The sequence below is a fragment of the Ptychodera flava genome, chromosome 13 (assembly GCF_041260155.1).
Source record: "Ptychodera flava strain L36383 chromosome 13, AS_Pfla_20210202, whole genome shotgun sequence".
Classification (NCBI taxonomy): Eukaryota; Metazoa; Hemichordata; class Enteropneusta; family Ptychoderidae; genus Ptychodera; species Ptychodera flava.
Window position 1 is genome coordinate 18776790 of NC_091940.1, and position 18407 is coordinate 18795196.

Consider the following 18407-nt stretch of genomic DNA (forward strand, 5'->3'; position numbering starts at 1 on the left):
CCATGGAGTTTACATAGGGACGGCGGCCATTTTGAATGTCATGTCAGTAAATCTTGGATAATTTGAATCTCTAGTATCAAAATTTGCACAGTGACCCCCTATTTTTATTCTTGAATTTGAAAGACAATGGTTGAAAGATTCCTTGAGGAAAGTCTGAGCAAAAGTTTAAAGCTTTCACTTTCGAGGCGCGAACTGCCTTAAGCGGTTGGACACATGACCTCGTCATGCAGTCTGTGGAACAGACCTGATGCACCTTGTAAGAAATGTGTACATATATGCGGCAACATTAACCCTTTAAGTGCTGTAATTTTTCCCACTAAATTTTAGTGCAAAATTTTACCAATTTTTTTGAATTTTTCCAAAATTGTTTTGATAATTTTTGACGGAATGGGCATTACATTTCATGGGTTACAGTTTTTTATCAAAATTTTGGCGAAAATCTGAAATAATCGACAAGGGTATATTTATAAAGGCAACAAAATTTGACTTTCGCGCTCAAGGGGTTAAATTGAGCAAAATGTTCAGTTTTCATTTACATTAAACAGTTCTATTACGTTAAAGGGCCAGTAGCTGTAACTTTCAATGATTTTTTTCACTAGTTTTGTTTTTTGAAGTCAGTCGCAGTTTCTTGCCCTACCCCCCACAGCATGCTGAGATACACAGTACACAGCTTGTCAACTCAGCCTGTACATGTGTAGATTGCATTTTTATTGTTGATAAGAGAATTCTGGTCTGGACTAGAATTCAAATGCAAAGAAAAACAATGCATTTTATACGCATAGACACTGTGTTGTCAAGCTAAATAGTAGTTGTTCCAACATGCTTTGAGGAGTGGAAGAAGAAATTGTGAACTATAAGAACAATTTGATAACTTCCTCTGCCTCAGTACAATGAGTAACCAACATATGCAAAACCTGAAGTACATAGTTCCGGCACATGACAATAAGGTCCTTCCTTCTGCAGCAGAAACACAAACTTATATTGAAGCTGTTCACCCCAATTCCCTGTAAACAAGTTCACCACACTCACCATGGATAACAATGTGTTTGAATCAGACCATGGCGGTGAAGGGGTTAAAAGCATGCTTCATCATGCAGAACAGAATCTTACCTCATTGAATCAAATCTTATTGAAAAAAAAAATGAGATAGCTGCAAGAGAACATTTCTAGACTGTTGTCCATACATTTGTATCAATCCTTTATTGCTGAACCTGTTGTTTTCAAACAGAAATCTTTGTAAAAGATGTAGTTACTATAAAGAGTAACACACAATTAATCAGCCACCCACAAAGTATGTAATTGAAATTACATGCCTGTCGCCAATTTACTGTGGTGGTAATTAATTCTGCACTGGGATTCAATTTCTTCTTTATTTGCTAATCAATCAGTCTTCAAAATTCTACGTAAAATCATTATCACATTCAGAATGAAAAAAAAGGACACATTTTAATACTGAAATAAAATCCCAGAGGCAATCAACGTGTCTTTGCAGAAGTTGAATTGATTTAGAGCTTTGTAAATGGGAAAATGGCAGCTTATGCAAGTTGCAATTAAGTCTAAAAAAATCAATCCTAATCAGACAATGAATCCATCACGCTCATTATTATCCGCATCATCATCACTGTAATCATCATATTCTTGCACTTCGTATTCATAATTAATCTTTCTGTGTCTATATTCAAGATTGTCATCATCGTCGTAATCTTCATCCTCGCTTGAAAGCTGCCTACGGCCGTGGTAGCCACCGTACTCGTAGTCAAAGTCACCATCTGGATCAGAGAAGAGAGAATTTGGAAATAAATGAGCTGGAAATGCTTTTGATTTCCGCTTCTCTCAAGAACTTTTCGCTTGCTCCAATGTGTTGTTATTCAGGTTAATTGCACACTTGCTCCAATGTGTTGTTATTCAGGTTAATTGCACACTTGCTCTAATGTGTTGTTATACAAATTCATAGCACACTGAACTGTGAAGGTGTTGTGTTTTATGGCATCAATAATCAAGACTATGCATATTTCAGACACTTTCCATCCCTAGAGGGTTATGCCAACAAAGAATTATTGTCAGGACTCAAACCCCAGATCTACAGCACCATCGCTTGGTGCAGCAAGATGGACAGTATATGCAGTAAACATATCTGGTGGAATACAACAGATATTTGAACTTTTACAATATTTCCCCAACCTACCACAGATGGGGACTCATTTTGAAGTTATTGGACCATGTAAAGTTTTTACTATGTTAGTTTTGTGAAAATGCAATAAGGATGGCAGCCATTTTTGAATTTATTGGTAAATGTTTAATAACTTGTTGCTCAACAACTGAAAATTGGCATCATGATGACCCTTTATTTTTCTTCTTGATTTTGGAAGAAAATATTTGACTTCCTTAGAGGAAAGCAAATGTTTAGCAAAAGGCATGAGGCATGTACGAACTTAAAAAAGTAAAAAACATCATGATCATGTAACAAAGGCTGAGGCACCAGCAAAATGCAGGCAAGAGAATTCTCACCATCACCATAGTAATTCGGATCTTCATCCGGGTAATCATTTCTCCAGTTATCTTCATCATTGCTGTCATCATCATCATCACCACCATAGACATATTCACGGTCCTCCCCGTTTCCATCATAAACAAATTCATCTTGGTTGTAACCCATGATTGACACAATGTCCTTCAAGGCAGGCAAGTCCACGGTGGCCGGATCAGCATAGTATAGATCGTAAACGTACTCTGGTTCAATAACCTGCGGTTTTGTTTCATCCTCGATTGTCAATTTTTCACGTATCATCTGAACATTGTTGCACATTAAGACGTCCTGATCAGCAACTTTCCTTCTGTCAGGACTTGCCTGTAAAACACATAAAAAACAACTTAACATGACTTCCCTTTTTTATCATTCAAGCTAAAAACATAAAGATGCAGCAGTATTTGTTTGCTGCGAATAATCTGGCTCCTTCATACATTTTGGGTAACTTTCAGTGGAAACAGCCATACCTCAAAATATGTACCGGTACATGTAATCTGCACAATTTACATGAACTGTAAATTTACGTAAATTGTTTACATAAATTTACATAAATTACACAATTTACATAAAGTGCTAGTTTCAGACACACACTTCAATCCAAGGACTTACCCTCTTTGTAACATTTTCCTTCTCTGTGCCAGCGTCTTCTTGCACAACATCATAAAGGCAACACAGTCTGTCCATCTCATTTTCTGTAACATCTTTCCCTGCATTTGCCGCTGCTTTTGTACTGTCCTGTAATCTACTTTCCTTATTTTCAAGTGAACTTCCTACGTCTGTTTCATCGTCATTCCTCACAGTACTCTCTCTTGCTCCTGTATGGTGACAGTTCTTCTCATCCGATTTGGCAGTGTCCTCTTTTGCAGATTCTAAGTCTCTGTGACTGGAAACCACTTTGTATCTACTAGCCAGCGATGCTGACTTTTTAAGTTCCCTGCTTTTCGAGTTGATATGTTTCAGTTGTGACTTGTGCCCAATCTTCTTGACATTCTCCCTGGCAGTTTTGATTGCACTCTGTATCTTTTCCACAGGAGCGTCCTATTTTTTTATGAGTAATATTGAACACAAAGATACACAAATATTTTGTTAGTGCAAATTGCATTCATGGACCTACACTGAAAATTCAAGACGTGTATGCGGCTCTGCAAGTTCTGACCCAAACCATGCCTGAAGGCCTAGCGTAGCTTACCAAAGTGAACTCGAAGAAATGCAGTACCACCCACAACTGACAATGCAGCCTTATCAAACCCGCAAAATAAAGTTTTATCCTAATATAAATAACAAGGAGTGTTATCATCTACTCTGGGAGCCGTGTGGGCAGTCTGCTTTCCCAATATGCTGTCAATAAACTCAACCATACAATATGCTCGGTTCTAACACGATTTTGTTGGAGAACATACATGTATATATTCAAAACTGCCCCTTCAGTCATGGCTATTATACGGTATATAGCTTGCAGAGACCCATACAATGTACATGACTGAATCTTGCCGTCTATCTTGGACCGTGTCAGAATTCAATATTTCATCCTTATCCTGCCAAGTTCATGTGTGACCATCGGGTAAAGTTGAAAAAAAAAAAACAGAGCAGTGTAACATGTCCCATTTGTTTCATTTTAATAGAGACTTGTACTTCCCCAAATCCCACGAACAACAAGTTTAGTGTAGTATAGTGTTTAGTCTTCAGTAGTGACAAATCGGTACGACCAAATGCAGTAAATATGTGGGATTTCACATTAAAATGCCACGTAATGTGCGACGCACTTATTCTGAACTCTACAGGGCCTTCAGCATTGTAGCTCTACTGGTGAGCTAGGTCGCAAAAACCAAAACTCACCGACTGCCTCACCGTAGAGCTACAATTTTGCAGCTACTCAGTCTATACACATGTAGACTGCGTTGTTATCAATGATTGAATTCTGGTTGGGACAAGAATTCTAATGTAAACACCAACATGGTGCATTTTACACATATAGACAAGCTAAATTAGTAGGTATTTTGAATGCCTTGAGAAGTAGAAAGATAGACTAGTATGGTTGACATTACAACAATAATAGTGAAAACAATCATCAAGTTGCAGCTACTGGCCCTTAATTAACAAAAACAGTAACATCTTTGGTATATTCATCATTCTCTTTTATACCTCTGACTGTGCTGCATTGAAGTGAGCTAAAAGCACATCTTTGAACTACAAATCCGCAACCATTGCTGTTATCGACAATAGTAGAGGCAAAATGACAAAAAAATTTCACAATGTCAAAAAGCAGTTAGAGTTGTTGTTGGTGATGATTGATGGTTTTTTCAAACGGCCTTGAACCAAAATACATCACACTTACTAGTGTCCCAATGTGTTGTTTTGTGTTTATTGCCCTCAACTCAATTTCTCATTTTCATATGTTTATTCGAGTCTCCCTCTGACATGAAAAGATGGTCATGAACAGAAACAAAACATTCATGATCCACAACATGGGTCATGACTGAGAGAAATGATTACACACGCAGAATCCAGTATGGTATCAACGATCAACAAGCTTCATCGTTCAGTCTTACCCTTGTTGACACGGTTCCGGCAAATCTAAACAAGTTGTCAATGTCACCATCTTCAGCACCTTCTCCTGAATCAGTTTGGTTTTTTTGTTTCGGCCTCTTACACGAAAGTACAAGTGTATCAGCAGGGTCTGCAGTGCGTTTTCGTTTCACTCGTATTACGGCTGCCATTTTCGCTCTTTCTGTAACTGGCCAGCGATGGCGCTAGTACATTTTATTGGGCGTTCGTTTCCGTATATTATAAGATCAAGGATTCGTAAAATGAAATTGCAAAATGACAGTGACCTTGAAATGCTTATGGTAGCAATTCAATATAAAAATAATTTTAAATTCATTCTCTTGGCTTTTTAAAAAAGCTTTAAAGCTCAACAATACGATCTTTCTACATTGGCGAAATTATGTCTTGCTAATAGATGACTATTTTCAGTATCTTCGGGTGAAATTATCATGGCGGCTTTCGTGACCTGGCGTGGAATATGTCCGCGGTGCTTTTCAAACAGTACATTTACAAAGCTAGTGAGTACAAACACAACAATTTTTCTCCTGTTCGTCTGATGAAATATTCTTCAGCTCTCCCTTATGAAATGAGCTTCTTACGATACTTTGGCGCTAACTTGCTGAACAGACGAAAAAGTGGGGACGACAGTGCACATGTGACTGACATAGCACATGACTCGTACGTCGAGTTCACGAGTACTAAAACATGTCAGCTCTTCAAATCTATCTGTGACAATACAAACTCCATTTTGACCGGTAGTCTGAATACATTGCACAAAGTAAATGGAGAGGTATGACCATAGACATGTTTATTACGACCGCATTACATAACATTACTAATGATAACTCTCCCTCTCCTCACTCTGTTCGTCCACAGTCCCCCCCCCCCCACACACACACACGTGAGGTGAAGGCCTGTGATTTGTCCGTCTCTCTGCCTCAGTGTGTAATGAAAATTTGTGTTTAAATAGATACATGTAAATATGTATGTATAATATCATTTTGTTTATGTGCAGTACACACACATTTATTTATTTATTTATTTATTTGTGTGTAAAAAGAGATGGAAGGGAATACATTATATCATTCTTTCAAAGAGTCATGAATTTAAATCTTGTGTGCAAGCTGTAGAAGCACGTTTGTTACCTCATGCAGTACGATGATCAATGATGAAATACTTGAACCTGAAGGCAGACACTTTACGACTTTTTGTCTGTTCTCATAACGATGGCTATGATCAAGTTCTGAGATCTCATGTACCTGCAGTGTCCTAAATGTGCATTCAGCACTCACAATTTATAGTTCTTAGATTGATACACACACTCTGCACACGCTACATACCTGACTGAAAAGAAGAGCTTTTTGTTGTTTTGAACAGACTGCAAGAAAACTTCACTCATGGCAGCCAAGACGTGTGAGGTCCATGCACGCCAGGCCCATTACCCTTCCAACAAAGTTTACTGCAGCAGGGCACTGTAGGATACTCGCTGCCAATGTCACAGTGAGGTTTAGTAGTGGAGATGCAGCATCGACAGTGACGACTACATCATCACCTACAGTAACATCAGCAATCACAGACGTAACAGATAAAGTAAGTGGCATATTTTTCTATGGGTGTGTGATGTGTTAGGATTGAAATAATGATGTACAACACTCAGTATTTAGGTAGAATGCACCTTGAAAGTGAAAGACAAACTTTTGCTCAAAATTTCCTCGATGAAACTTCTAACCATTCTTTAACTAAATCAGAAATAAAATTTAAGGGTCAATGTGCAAAGTTTGGAACTGGAGAAACAAATTGCCTTGACAGATATCGATAGTTAAAGTTCAAAATGGCCACTATCTCTTTGTAGTATGAGAGAAAAAAGAATCTTAAAAAACTAAGACAGAAAAACAAATTCTTACTACAAGAACTTTAAAATGAGTCCCACAAATGGTAAACCAGAAAATTATTGAAACAATTTCTGAGTCCGAAAACTGTATATCCCTGAAGCTCCTTCTACCTTAAAGGGAGTAAATTCATCAAATCTCATTAAGCAGGGCAGTAAAGCCTCCAATTTTCAAGAAATGTTTGTGTGATAGCAGTGTTTCCCCTGGGTTCCAAAATCTTGTAGCAAATTTGGCTAGAAGTCCTAAAAAATTATTCGCCAAACCAGATATTCAATTAGCCAAGCTGATACCACTGATCACAAATGACGTCATTTCTTTCTCATTAATATGCAAAATTAAATATTTGTCTGCATTTTCCGTAAGAATGACCGAAATAAACCCTGTTAGTGCTACTATGGATACTAAAAGTAACACCAGTTTATGGTTCAGATTACAAGGTGTCAACATCAGTCACACATACAACATAAAATTTGTCCGAATTCCAAGCGACACTTGTCCAAAGTTAGGCGTATGCAACTATATTCAGTAAACCATGGAATCGCTATCGTGCGATACTGTACATTATCGCTACAGACAACGGCACGAAACCTGGTTCAGAATACTAGTTTTTTCAAACGAATCAGATATCCATTCTCGTAGCAGTTTGAAAGTAAAATACTCTCAGACTTGAGAAATATGTGCATTTTTTAGACTTCCAATACATTTGCTTTACGCTTGAAGTTTAGCAAGCGAAGCTCGGACAGCGCACAGCGTATCAATGGCGCTTGGGTCAGGGGTCATCATCAAAGACGTCAGTGTGTATTCACAGCCAGCTTCAATCATGCCATGGATCGCGGAAATCATGGATCATAAATCGAAATGTTCACGTCTAGAACAGAACCGTAAAATATCAAATATATACCCTTTTGATATGGAGAAACATCTTTTTGTTTCACTGACGATCAAGTTAAATGCTCAAATATCGCGACAAGACTTGCGTATTTATTTGCACGATGTGAACGCGGAACTAGGCCGACTCGACGGACGCGGACGAGCGAGCGCTTCTCTGAAAGTCTGTGTACGATGTCACGTCACAATACACCACGGTCCGTGATACACTGAAAATTGTCGCGAATTTATATTTAAGGAAGACAATTCACACAAGTTTCTAACGCCAGTAAAGGTATTTTCTTGTTGGCAGCAATACACCACGAACATTTTCGCTATTCAGGAGTGCCTTACTCGCTCTACGTTCTATAAAATGTCATGCGTATGCTTTTGACCATGCATGCCGCTACCTTCCTTTCCAAATTCACGATCGACTTTCCTACATTGATCATAATTTTTCTTTCCATTTCATAGCTTTACTTGCACTTAGAATGTGTGTTGTAGGGGTGGTTCCCCCCATATTGGTGGAGCAGCCAAAGTCAAAAAGGAAAGTTTGCCGTTTTGCTTAGTTTCACCGTCACTACGATCCTTCAATTCAATTCAGTGTTGACGATGACATGGCTGTCACTGCACGGAGTTATCTGTAGGCACACATTGCGCGTAGTCAAACCCAAAACTTAGCAACATTTTAGTCAACTAGTCATGATATACATGCGGTACTATTGATTTGTGAGTTGTTTTGTTACAATTTTATTCATACTGTATGTGTTACAAATAGGATCTCCTGACGCATAAGGTCGGGGATGTACAGAGATAAAGCATTACATCTCAAATTGAATGCAGGACATGTGCGCGCGGACAAAGTGATGACGTCATAGTGCAATTTTCGATTCGCAAGTTTGGCTAACTTTTGCCAAAATCTTCTCGCCAAACGCTACTTTTTTCTCGCATTTGCGATTTGGCGAGCGGGCAGCGGAAACACTGGTGATAGTCCTGAATGGTTTCTTCACACGTTTGTTTTTGATTACCAATGGATGTGAAATGAGTGGTTACCATGAGATCAATGATGAGAAACTTGAACTGAAGGCAAGCCATTTACGACTTTAAGCTTGCTTCATTCTGCTTGTGATGGTTATGATCAAGTACTGAGATCTCATGGTTTCTACCAAAAAGAAAGACAATTTTCACTACTTCATACGTAAAAAAAATCCTGAATAATAAATTTACATTTTCAAAAATGTCTTGATATTTTACAGCATTTTGTTGACTGCTTTGAGTTGTGAGATGATGATTGGACCGTTTCATCAGTAATGTTATTTTGTTCCATAACGATTCTCAGCAAACTTACATGGCATGATTTAAAGCTGGTATATCAGTGACAACCAAATGGCAAAATAAATTTATTCACCATATAGTATGTGTCAATGTGTTGTTAGACTTGAGATTTCTGAGCTCATTGAAACCATATCTACAATACTGTGAAATACTTTATTTTCACTGGGAATTTATTTTCGCTGTTTTCCACTAAAATTGTCCATACTTTGCATGTAGTCAGACTAGACAAAGTGAAAATAAAATCACAGTGAAATATTGAAAATCTGTTTTCAGCTAAAATAAATAATCCACAGTATACAGTAGAATACGACACAAAATATTATATGGGCAGTACACATTGTTCCCAGAAATAAGGCCAGCATTGTAATCTTAATGTATAAATTAATACCTCCACATCAGATGATATCACAATATTTGATTCATTGATCCTGCAGAGTCATGTATTGCACTGCCAACAGCATAATTTCATCAGTGTTAATTTTTATCCTCCCTAACCAAGATTTCACCGATAGATCCGTCGGCTGTAATACCATCAGTTGAAGCAGCAGATGTTGTACAGCAAGTCACAGAGGTACCCTTCTCAGAGTTGGGCCTTGGTGCAATGACGCCTGTCGGACTCATACAGAATGCATTGGAGTTTTTACACATGGATGTGGGTCTGCCGTGGTGGGGTGCAATTGCTTTGGGTGAGAAAAATGTTTTCTTTTTCTCGTATTTTATTTTTACTTCAGTAGAATGTATTTTGTGCACATTTGATGTCAATGGTAGGCTAAGAAAAAAAGTTGCAATGTGAAGTATTCGTCACAGTACTCCTCATCATATTTTGTGACACAGTACATAATTATGTACATCCAGTAAGTAGCATTTGATTATGATAGTATCATATTCTTGTTACCCAGTGCTAATCAGGAAGATGAAAGACTCGCACATATGACATAATTAGATGCCATTGTCAACTCTTGTTAGCTGTCGCAGTATTCTGCAAAAGAGATCATTTCCTATATTCAATAGGTTCAGGCAATTTTGTTCTGCTTAATGACCAAAACTCCAATCCCCAGTAATGTACAAATACATGCAGAACTGTATAAAACACTAATTGTAAGCTGAGCTATTATGGTGTTTAAGAGTGATTACATGTAACTGTGTAATTTTATGAACAATTTAAACTTCAGGCATAAAAATGATTGTCTATAAATTTCTGATATGGAAGACTGACAAAAGAGTTTACAGATCAATGATGACAGAAACACATCCTTGAATGAAAGGCAGAGTTTTTTGTCATTATCGCCTGTTTCTATAGCGACTTGTATCTGCAGGAAGTATTGGAATCTGTTTGAAAATAAAGACACAGTGATTAAAATCTTTATTTTTCATCCCCGCACAGAGGTTTTTGGAGGTTCTCATGAAAAAGACCGTACATGTATTTGAATAGGAATTTACTGCTAGCTTTTCTGTCTTCAAATCTTTCTTTAAATTTTGCAAAATGTACATCAAATATCTGCATGCATGCAGCTTGACATTGTTATGCAAATTTTTGAGATGAAAAAGTATTTTCCTCTTTGGATTCTTGAATGTTTACTCATATTACATTGACGCAATCAAGTAAATATGAAACTTGCAAGTGTAAAATGTTGTGTGTGTGTTTTTGAACTACCCTTCCCCCTTACCGTTCAAAAATTTGAATGGATGCAAATCAAAGAATTTCATTACTGTGGTGTAATAAAACACTAATACGGTGCAATGGGGAATTACTGCACATTACCAAGGTCCCCATCACATACACAGTTCATGCTTAATGTAATGAACATTGTGATTTACTCTTTGTTGACACTGTCAGGTACATTGATAGCCAGGGTGTTGATCTTTCCCATCGTGATCAAGGGTCAGAGGAACTCTGCCAAGCTGAACAATGTGATGCCTACCATGCAAAGATTGGGTAACAAAATGACAGAGGCCAGGAAGAGTGGAAGCCAAATGGAAAGTAAGTGCTAGTGTGAAGTCTAAAAAGCCAACATGTTATATGGACTGATCTTCCACCAGATGGCAGGTGTTCAACCTAAAAGTAACCACTTGGTAACGTGTCTTTGATTGTCCAAGGTAGTACATACCCTCGTGTAATGACTGCTTGCCTATGAACATTCCTAGACAGTATGCTTGTTTCTCATGTACGATTGCAAGATTTGTCCATGTGCTCTTTTCACTAGAGCGAGCACTTGAGAAAACTAAACATGAAAAAACGAGAATCTTACTGATGAGTTCCTTTGATGAAAAACATCATGTATATTTGTTTTATCTGTTGAATTGCCATTACATGCCATTCATCTACACATTGAAAATGTCATTGGGTTACCTCATATCAATATTTTGACTCTTTTTGTTTCCTTTTCAGTAATGAAAGCCAGTCATGAACTTCAGGCCTTCATGAAGGTTCACAAAGTAAATCCCTTGAAAAACCTCATCATTCCTGTGGTTCAGGTGAGTGTCACTGTTTGCTCCTTGTGAGCTGTGATGTGTGTGTGCCATGCTATATGATAAAATAGAAAACACATGACATGAGACTTGTCAACAGGAATTTACCGGTAAGCTTGTAAATGGGTGAATCCTGTGAATGTGACCTTCCCCACAAGGTAGATACTGAAGATATTTGTCGGTTATTTTAGGGGAAATTTTACACAAATATTAGAAAAAGTGACAGAAAAGTCAATATCAATATAAACTTTCATAGACCAATAAACATTGAACAGAAGATACAATTATGAGAATGGAAGTACTAGAGTTACTTATTCTGACATTTTGATTTCGTGTGAATACTGGAATAGTTTTACTATGTCAAGTCTTGATACTGTTTGCAAATAACACCATTTTATTTTAGACATGTGGCATAATATGATATGTTTGGTTTGTTTTGGTGTTTGCAGGCACCGATATTCATCTCATTCTTCATCGGCTTGAGAAAAATGGCTTCACTGCCTGTGGTCAGCATGCAAAGTGGAGGAATGTTTTGGTTTCGAGATCTGACCATAGCTGATCCATACTTCATTCTCCCAGCGTTAGCCAGTGTGACGATGCTAGCAGCCATTGAGGTAGGTGCAAGCACTTGTAGTCTGCTCAATGACAATAGCGTTGATCGCGATTTCAGGTTTGTTACTAAATATAGCTCCACGCACATGACTTTCGGACAACGCTGCCTGAAATTCGGACAACTTTTGTTGTTACGTGCGTGGGTGTTGTTGCAGCTTGTAGTCTGAGCCATAAATTCATACGAATAAGTGTGACTTTTAGTTGCCATTGTAACACCAGCAGGTTTTATTGTCGTCGTTTATGCGGAAAATGAAATATTTATTTATGCATATAAATGAGAGAAAAACATGACGTCATTTGCGATCGGTCCTATTCATAGTCTGTGTTTACACTTTAAACCCCTTTACTATTTCTGTAAAGGTTGATAATTAACTTACTGTCTGACACAGACATTAAAAATTTATCATGGTTTGGTTCTACACATGCAAATCGCAGTAAAAGCTGAATTTCACAAGCATAGCTTTGATTCACAATTTGTGCAGTGGAATTTTGTTTGATGAAAACAGGCCACGCCATCAGTAAAGGTTCCCAGCAATGAGCATATTTCAACAATGACAATCAAAATTTCACTTGTAAAGTTCATCAGATATGGCTCAATGTCACGACTCCTCATTGATATGAATTGACAACATTCATTGCATCAACATGATGATGACTGAACCAGTCTTTGATGATTCATTTACTGCGTAAGATAGTGTGTGCCTTGAATTTGAAAACTTAAAATTTTGCTAAAACTGACGTTCCGGAAACTTTAAATCATTCCGTTAAAGAATCAAGAATGAAAATCAGGGGTCACCATACAATATTTGGTACATTACTAGAGAAACAAATTACCCAAATTTTTCTGACAACTGAAATTCAAAACGGCCGCCATCCATGTGTCAACTCTGTGGGGAAAAATATACAAGTTTTTGACTTTCACAAAAATGAGCCAGTAAAACTTAATTTACTCCATAAGCTTAAAAATGAGTCCCCAAGAGTATCAGATCATAAGGTATCGTACAAATTTGAGAGTTTGAATATCCCATTCTGTCCCCAAGGCACATTCTACCAGAGGTGTTTCTGATTGTTTTCAGAGTACAAGTATCGAATGATATGCAACATTTTTAGCTCACATTTGGTGTACCAATGTAAGGTTATCGTATAAGCTGAATCAGTTCATTTGCATCTGATTTGCATGTCTGTATGTCTGTATATTTGTGGGTATGTGCGGATGTATGTCCGTCACACACAAAGGCTCCCATACCGCCAAAGCTACCATCTCAGTATTTGGTGTACAGGTAGATGCAGGGGTTGAGATGTGAATTTGTTCAAATGAACACATCAGTGTCAAAAATGTGCAAATGAGGTAAGAAAAAGTGAAATCCTGCAAATGTGCAGGAGGCATGCCAGTGAGAAACAGGCAAACTCCACTGATCTTGACTCATTTCCTGTCATTGTTTATGAACTGTTACATATTAACAGACCAGCTGCAACCATAGACAGTAGATGGGGGAAGACCGTTTATACTAAACTAAGAGGGGCTTGTTTCTGCTATGCATGTTGCTAAAATTGACCTCCAGTACCTAAAGTTAGACCTTAATTACTTTTGTCATTCTTGTTTTTCTGGTTTAAATATTTCTTGTTGTTTTTCTGGTTGTACTGTGCAGAAATCATTGCCATAACATCAACGTAGAATTTTCCTCCACTGAACAGATAGAAACAACGTTTAGGCCAAAGTAATTAAATTCTTTGTTTTGCGTCCACTCTAAATAGGAAAAGGTACGCGTCTAAGCGGCTGAAAAACACACACAAGAAAATTAACACAACATAATTTGATTGCAGCAAATAAAAAATTGTAACAAAATTTTAGTTCAGAAAAGCTAAGCGGTCATGTCCTAAAATTTCCTATTCAAATACATTGTGTGTGTTTTTCATGAAAACCTTAAAAATTACGCGGGTGGGGATGCAAAACAAAGAAGTTAATTACTTTGGCCTTATTGTTGATCATTGGTAACCCATACTGGTATATACCAATTCTGATCAAATTTGAGAGACACCGTATAATTGCGGTATTTTTATGTAATTGCTATGCAAACTATAAGCTTCAGTCTCCACATTCGCAATGCGGCATTTCATCCCAATCTGTATCTTTGATTTCAGCTTGGAGGAGAGACAGGTGTCCAGAACCCACAGGTACAGAATGTAAAGACAGCCATGAGGATATTGCCATTTGCAATACTGCCGTTCATCTACTCAATGCCTACGGTGAGTTGTTGGGGCAAATCCCTTTAGGCCCCCATAAACTAAAGGTAGTTATTGTTAGTTGTAAGATTTACACTTCTCTTATACAAAGTCACAGCTTTGCGGAAACAAAAAATTGTAAAGAAAGGGATCAATTTTGGAAAATGTTGTAAGTGGTCCGCTGCACAACTGTAACTGGCCTGTTTCATTTTTTTTCGCATCGGTAGGCAGTGTTCACATACTGGTGTACGTCAAACTTCATCACTCTGTGCCAAGTAGGTTTACTGAAGATACCGGAAGTGAGAGCATTCCTGGGAATTCCGAAGGTCATCAAGCACAGGCCGGAAGATGTACAGAAGTCGGAAGGCCTCATCAAAACCATCAAATCAGGTGAGATAGCAGTCGATCAGTTTGTTTCATTCAACAGCACTTTTGATTTATAATCATTTTTGCCAGTATCAATTGCAGTGATGTCACAATAGACAGCATTTTATCTCTCTCTCTTTTCTTATCAGCAAACTGCAGAGATATCACATGATAGATAATGGGCTAGCAAATCTTTTCATGGCTCTCAGGGGTCGCACTAGCGCTTGCCACATTCGCAAAATGCGACAGAAAGTGCTGGGTGGCGAATAAAATGTCTTCTTGGTTTGCCACGCTCATGAAAGTGTGGCGAACTGGCCTCAAACTCAAAGACCCGGTCAAATTCACGGTGGACGATGCGATACTATCAGGTGATGAAATCAATGTGACTATACTCTCGCTCTCAGTGCCACATCAGTTTACAATACCCGACAGTGGTTGCGTATTATGTGTTCTGTCCAGCTTAGGTACGCATCGCCGAACTCGGCAAGCCATAAAGCTTTTTCTATACCCTTTGAACCCAGTTTAGTACCGTATAAGGACTAAAATAATGACATCATCCACCCTAACAATAGAGAGTTCCAGTAATTTATGTGAACTTTCCAAGAAGGGGTCAGTGGTTTACGTGAATATTTAATCAGGTCGGCTGCTGTGCACTCAACGAGAGTCGAGAGACCTTATGCATGGAGATCTCTCTTTCTACCCCCATGCCTTATGATAGCTTTTCCGCAACTAAGACACAGAAGACAATTATATCATGTACAGCTATTGCTCTCTGAGTGGTAGAAACGGTAGATTTTACCACTTTTTTGATAATATTCTATGGAAAAATGGAGCGATTTGCTAGCCAAGTTGATTGCGATTGAACGTAGCGTTGGATGGCAGCATGGCCATCATTGCGTGACGCTGAACACTTCAGATGGTCCCCGCGTGGTTGAGGTTTTCTTTCAATGTGCATGATGAAGAAATTAGTAAGATTTTAGTCAAACTGAAGTGTATTGTGTTGATTTTCAAGCGACCTACAATCGATAAGCTCATGCAAACTGTTGATATCGTTGCCTTTTCCAGCCTGTATTGAGAGAGCCATGACAGTCGACCTAGTTTGTTTACAAATTTATGTGTTGTTACTGTTGACATCGTGACATATTTCCTACGTTGCGTCGCGTCTGACATGTGTCTGTTGCATCTCCACAAGGTGACCAGAAACCGTATTTTGTGAGTTCGAAGCCAATTGAAAACACTGTATTTTTGAACTGAAATAAATCAGGCATGAAACTTTTATCTCAATACTTTGTGGTTTCTTTCTATCTAAAGACCGCTTTTGGTATGCTTGTCAAAATACGTGATCCAACTTTGAAAACAGATTGGCTAACACAGTAGACTACGAGACACGATTAAATCAAGGAAAGTATCGAAAGCATATGTTGTACGTACGTGAATCAAACTAATGTCAGTTGGTCCAAACACCAAATTTAATCAATAACAAAATAAGTTAACTGTTTTTGTCTTCAGCTCTTCATTCTATTATACTTGCAGTTCAAACGAAGGGGAAAGGAAGCCCTGTATTTGTGTGTATGTGTTGCACAATAGTTTACCTCTATTGGTTGTACTAATTCAATCATATGGGTTGCTAGGATTCCTTATCACATCACAGAAAATGAACTGCACCAGTCTTTTTAAAGAAGTGTAACTAGCAGTTGCGTTCAAAAAGTCCTTGTCTGAGAAGGGGGGGGGGGGGGGGGGGGGGGGGGGGGGGGGGGGGGGGGGGGGGGGGGGGGGGGGGGGTAGGGGTGGATTGCATGTGAAGTCTATGGCACTTCAAACAAGATGAGACCTTTAAATATTTTTGTTCTGATTTTATTGTACAAAAGTTTTGTGTGGCTAAAGAAAGTTGTGTGTGGCTAACAAGATGTATAACCAATTCGCCACGCAAGGAATCTGTGGCTAATAACTTTGAAATCCTAGCGCTACCCCTGGCTCTGTCTCTCTTATATAATGGGCTAGCAAATCTTTTCATGGCTCTGTCTCTCTTAAATTTTAGCAATCTCTGCACAGAGATTTTAGCACTTTGTGGATAATTATAACCTAGTTAGGTATTCTGACCAATTTACCTAATTTTTTTTATTCAAAATATTAAATACGAAAAAGATGGTAAAGGTGTAATATAGAAAACGTGCAACACTCAAAAAGTGGGTGTAAAACGTCGCCTGCAGCAGAGATAAGCGGAGGCGCAGAGTCTATGATTTAGCGACACTCTGTCTAGTCTAGCTAGGTTAGAATTATCCATGCTGTGCTACAATCTCTGTGTGGAGATTTCTTTTTATTTTACCAACAGTAAACTCCATTTCTGATCATTTGAATTTGATCTTAACACAGGATGGCAGAATGCACAGTCAGCGTATGAAGTAGAGGAGCGTGAAAAATCCTTGGCCAGGAAGTACCAAGACGCTGGCACGGGACCAGTACCACAGACATTTTACTACGACCCAACACAAGCGAGACCCGCCGGACAGCAGATGTCAACCCAAGCAGCGAAACCTGTCAGAAAGAAGGCAAAATGATTTTCACACTGTCATCTGTTTGCGTTGAGAAACTTGAACTAACTGGCCGGTCGTCATACGGATTCTGTTACCTGTCATGGTCTGAGATTGACTAATAAAAGTGACTGCTGAGTGCTCAGTAAAATTGTACAAAGTGTAGAAACATTACATTCAAAAAGCCAGACAGGATTGCTGCATGTTGAATATAATTGAAAGTCTCTCATGCAGTATGTTTTTATGCCTCTTTCAACATGAGGCTATATGGTGATGTAAATAAACTAGTATTTTTTAAATTTATGTATTTGTTATTTTTTTCAAGCAAAACTGGAGACACTTTTTATTGGACAAAGCATTGCACTGCGTGACATACATTGTGCTGTCAATAGGTATCCATGCACGCATATGGAAAGTTACAATGCATGCTGGCTCAGTGGGAGCATTAAGATCTTTAGACTGCAACCATCCATCACATTTTTGGGAAGACTTGATTTTTTATTTTATTCTTCACAGAATGCCAAACTCTGTCTTTGTATGATAATTTGATCAACTAATTGAGAGAAAGACCAGGAATATGAAACAGCTATGACAAGACTTCATTTTCTGTAATGTTCAAACTTCCATTGGATGCAATTTCTACATGTGTATACCGGTAGTTCTCCTTTTACAAGTATCCTAAACTATACAATACCCACATTGTTCCCAGCAAAACCCTGTTTTAAGAAAGATCATGAATGTTCGTGTTTGGTCTGGAATAGTCCACCAAACATTAGGTCACCTAAAAATTGTTACTGTGTCTGTGATGAGTAGGCTAAAAATGGTGATTTTTTTTTTCGGTAACCCATTTAGTGTATACTTGTTCACTGCTGCTGTGTGAACAGGTGGAATACTGAACATTTTGAACATTATTTATGAATTTGAGTTACAAAGGCACGAGCAATTATGAAAATACTTGCAGCAGATCTTGTAATACAGATTCAGTTAATAACTTGCAAATAAAAACACTTTCAAACTCATTCAACTGGTATTGTTATGAAATAC

At 38.1% G+C, this 18407-nt stretch overlaps 2 protein-coding genes across 2 annotated transcripts; one reads left to right on the forward strand and one right to left on the reverse strand.

Annotated features, from left to right (window-relative positions):
• Positions 1-1163: 1163 nt before the first annotated feature.
• LOC139147696 (probable RNA polymerase II nuclear localization protein SLC7A6OS) lies at positions 1164-5283 on the reverse strand. Its single transcript, XM_070718860.1, has 4 exons — positions 5077-5283; positions 3137-3565; positions 2509-2848; positions 1164-1769 (listed from the first exon to the last, which is right to left on the reverse strand). Exons 1-4 carry the CDS (start codon positions 5242-5244, stop codon positions 1576-1578), a joined length of 1131 nt encoding a protein of 376 aa, XP_070574961.1. The 5' UTR covers positions 5245-5283; the 3' UTR covers positions 1164-1575.
• A 161-nt stretch (positions 5284-5444) lies between these two features.
• LOC139147698 (mitochondrial inner membrane protein OXA1L-like) lies at positions 5445-17665 on the forward strand. Its single transcript, XM_070718861.1, has 9 exons — positions 5445-5589; positions 6449-6661; positions 9662-9848; positions 11000-11143; positions 11552-11637; positions 12081-12245; positions 14386-14490; positions 14694-14856; positions 17206-17665. The coding sequence occupies exons 1-9, from the start codon at positions 5521-5523 to the stop codon at positions 17388-17390; spliced, it is 1317 nt and encodes a 438-aa protein (XP_070574962.1). The 5' UTR covers positions 5445-5520; the 3' UTR covers positions 17391-17665.
• Positions 17666-18407: the final 742 nt, after the last annotated feature.

Coding starts and splice junctions, on each gene's coding strand:
- LOC139147698 (XM_070718861.1), top strand. CDS start 5,521: ATGGCGGCTTTCGTGACCTGGCGTGGAATATGTCCGCGGTGCTTTTCA. Junction 5,590..6,448: donor ACAGTACATTTACAAAGCTA/GTGAGTACAAAC, acceptor TGTTTTGAACAG/ACTGCAAGAAAACTTCACTC. Junction 6,662..9,661: donor TCACAGACGTAACAGATAAA/GTAAGTGGCATA, acceptor TCCCTAACCAAG/ATTTCACCGATAGATCCGTC.
- LOC139147696 (XM_070718860.1), bottom strand. CDS start 5,244: ATGGCAGCCGTAATACGAGTGAAACGAAAACGCACTGCAGACCCTGCT. Junction 3,566..5,076: donor CCGGAACCGTGTCAACAAGG/GTAAGACTGAAC, acceptor ATAAAAAAATAG/GACGCTCCTGTGGAAAAGAT. Junction 1,770..2,508: donor TCCGAATTACTATGGTGATG/GTGAGAATTCTC, acceptor TCTCTGATCCAG/ATGGTGACTTTGACTACGAG.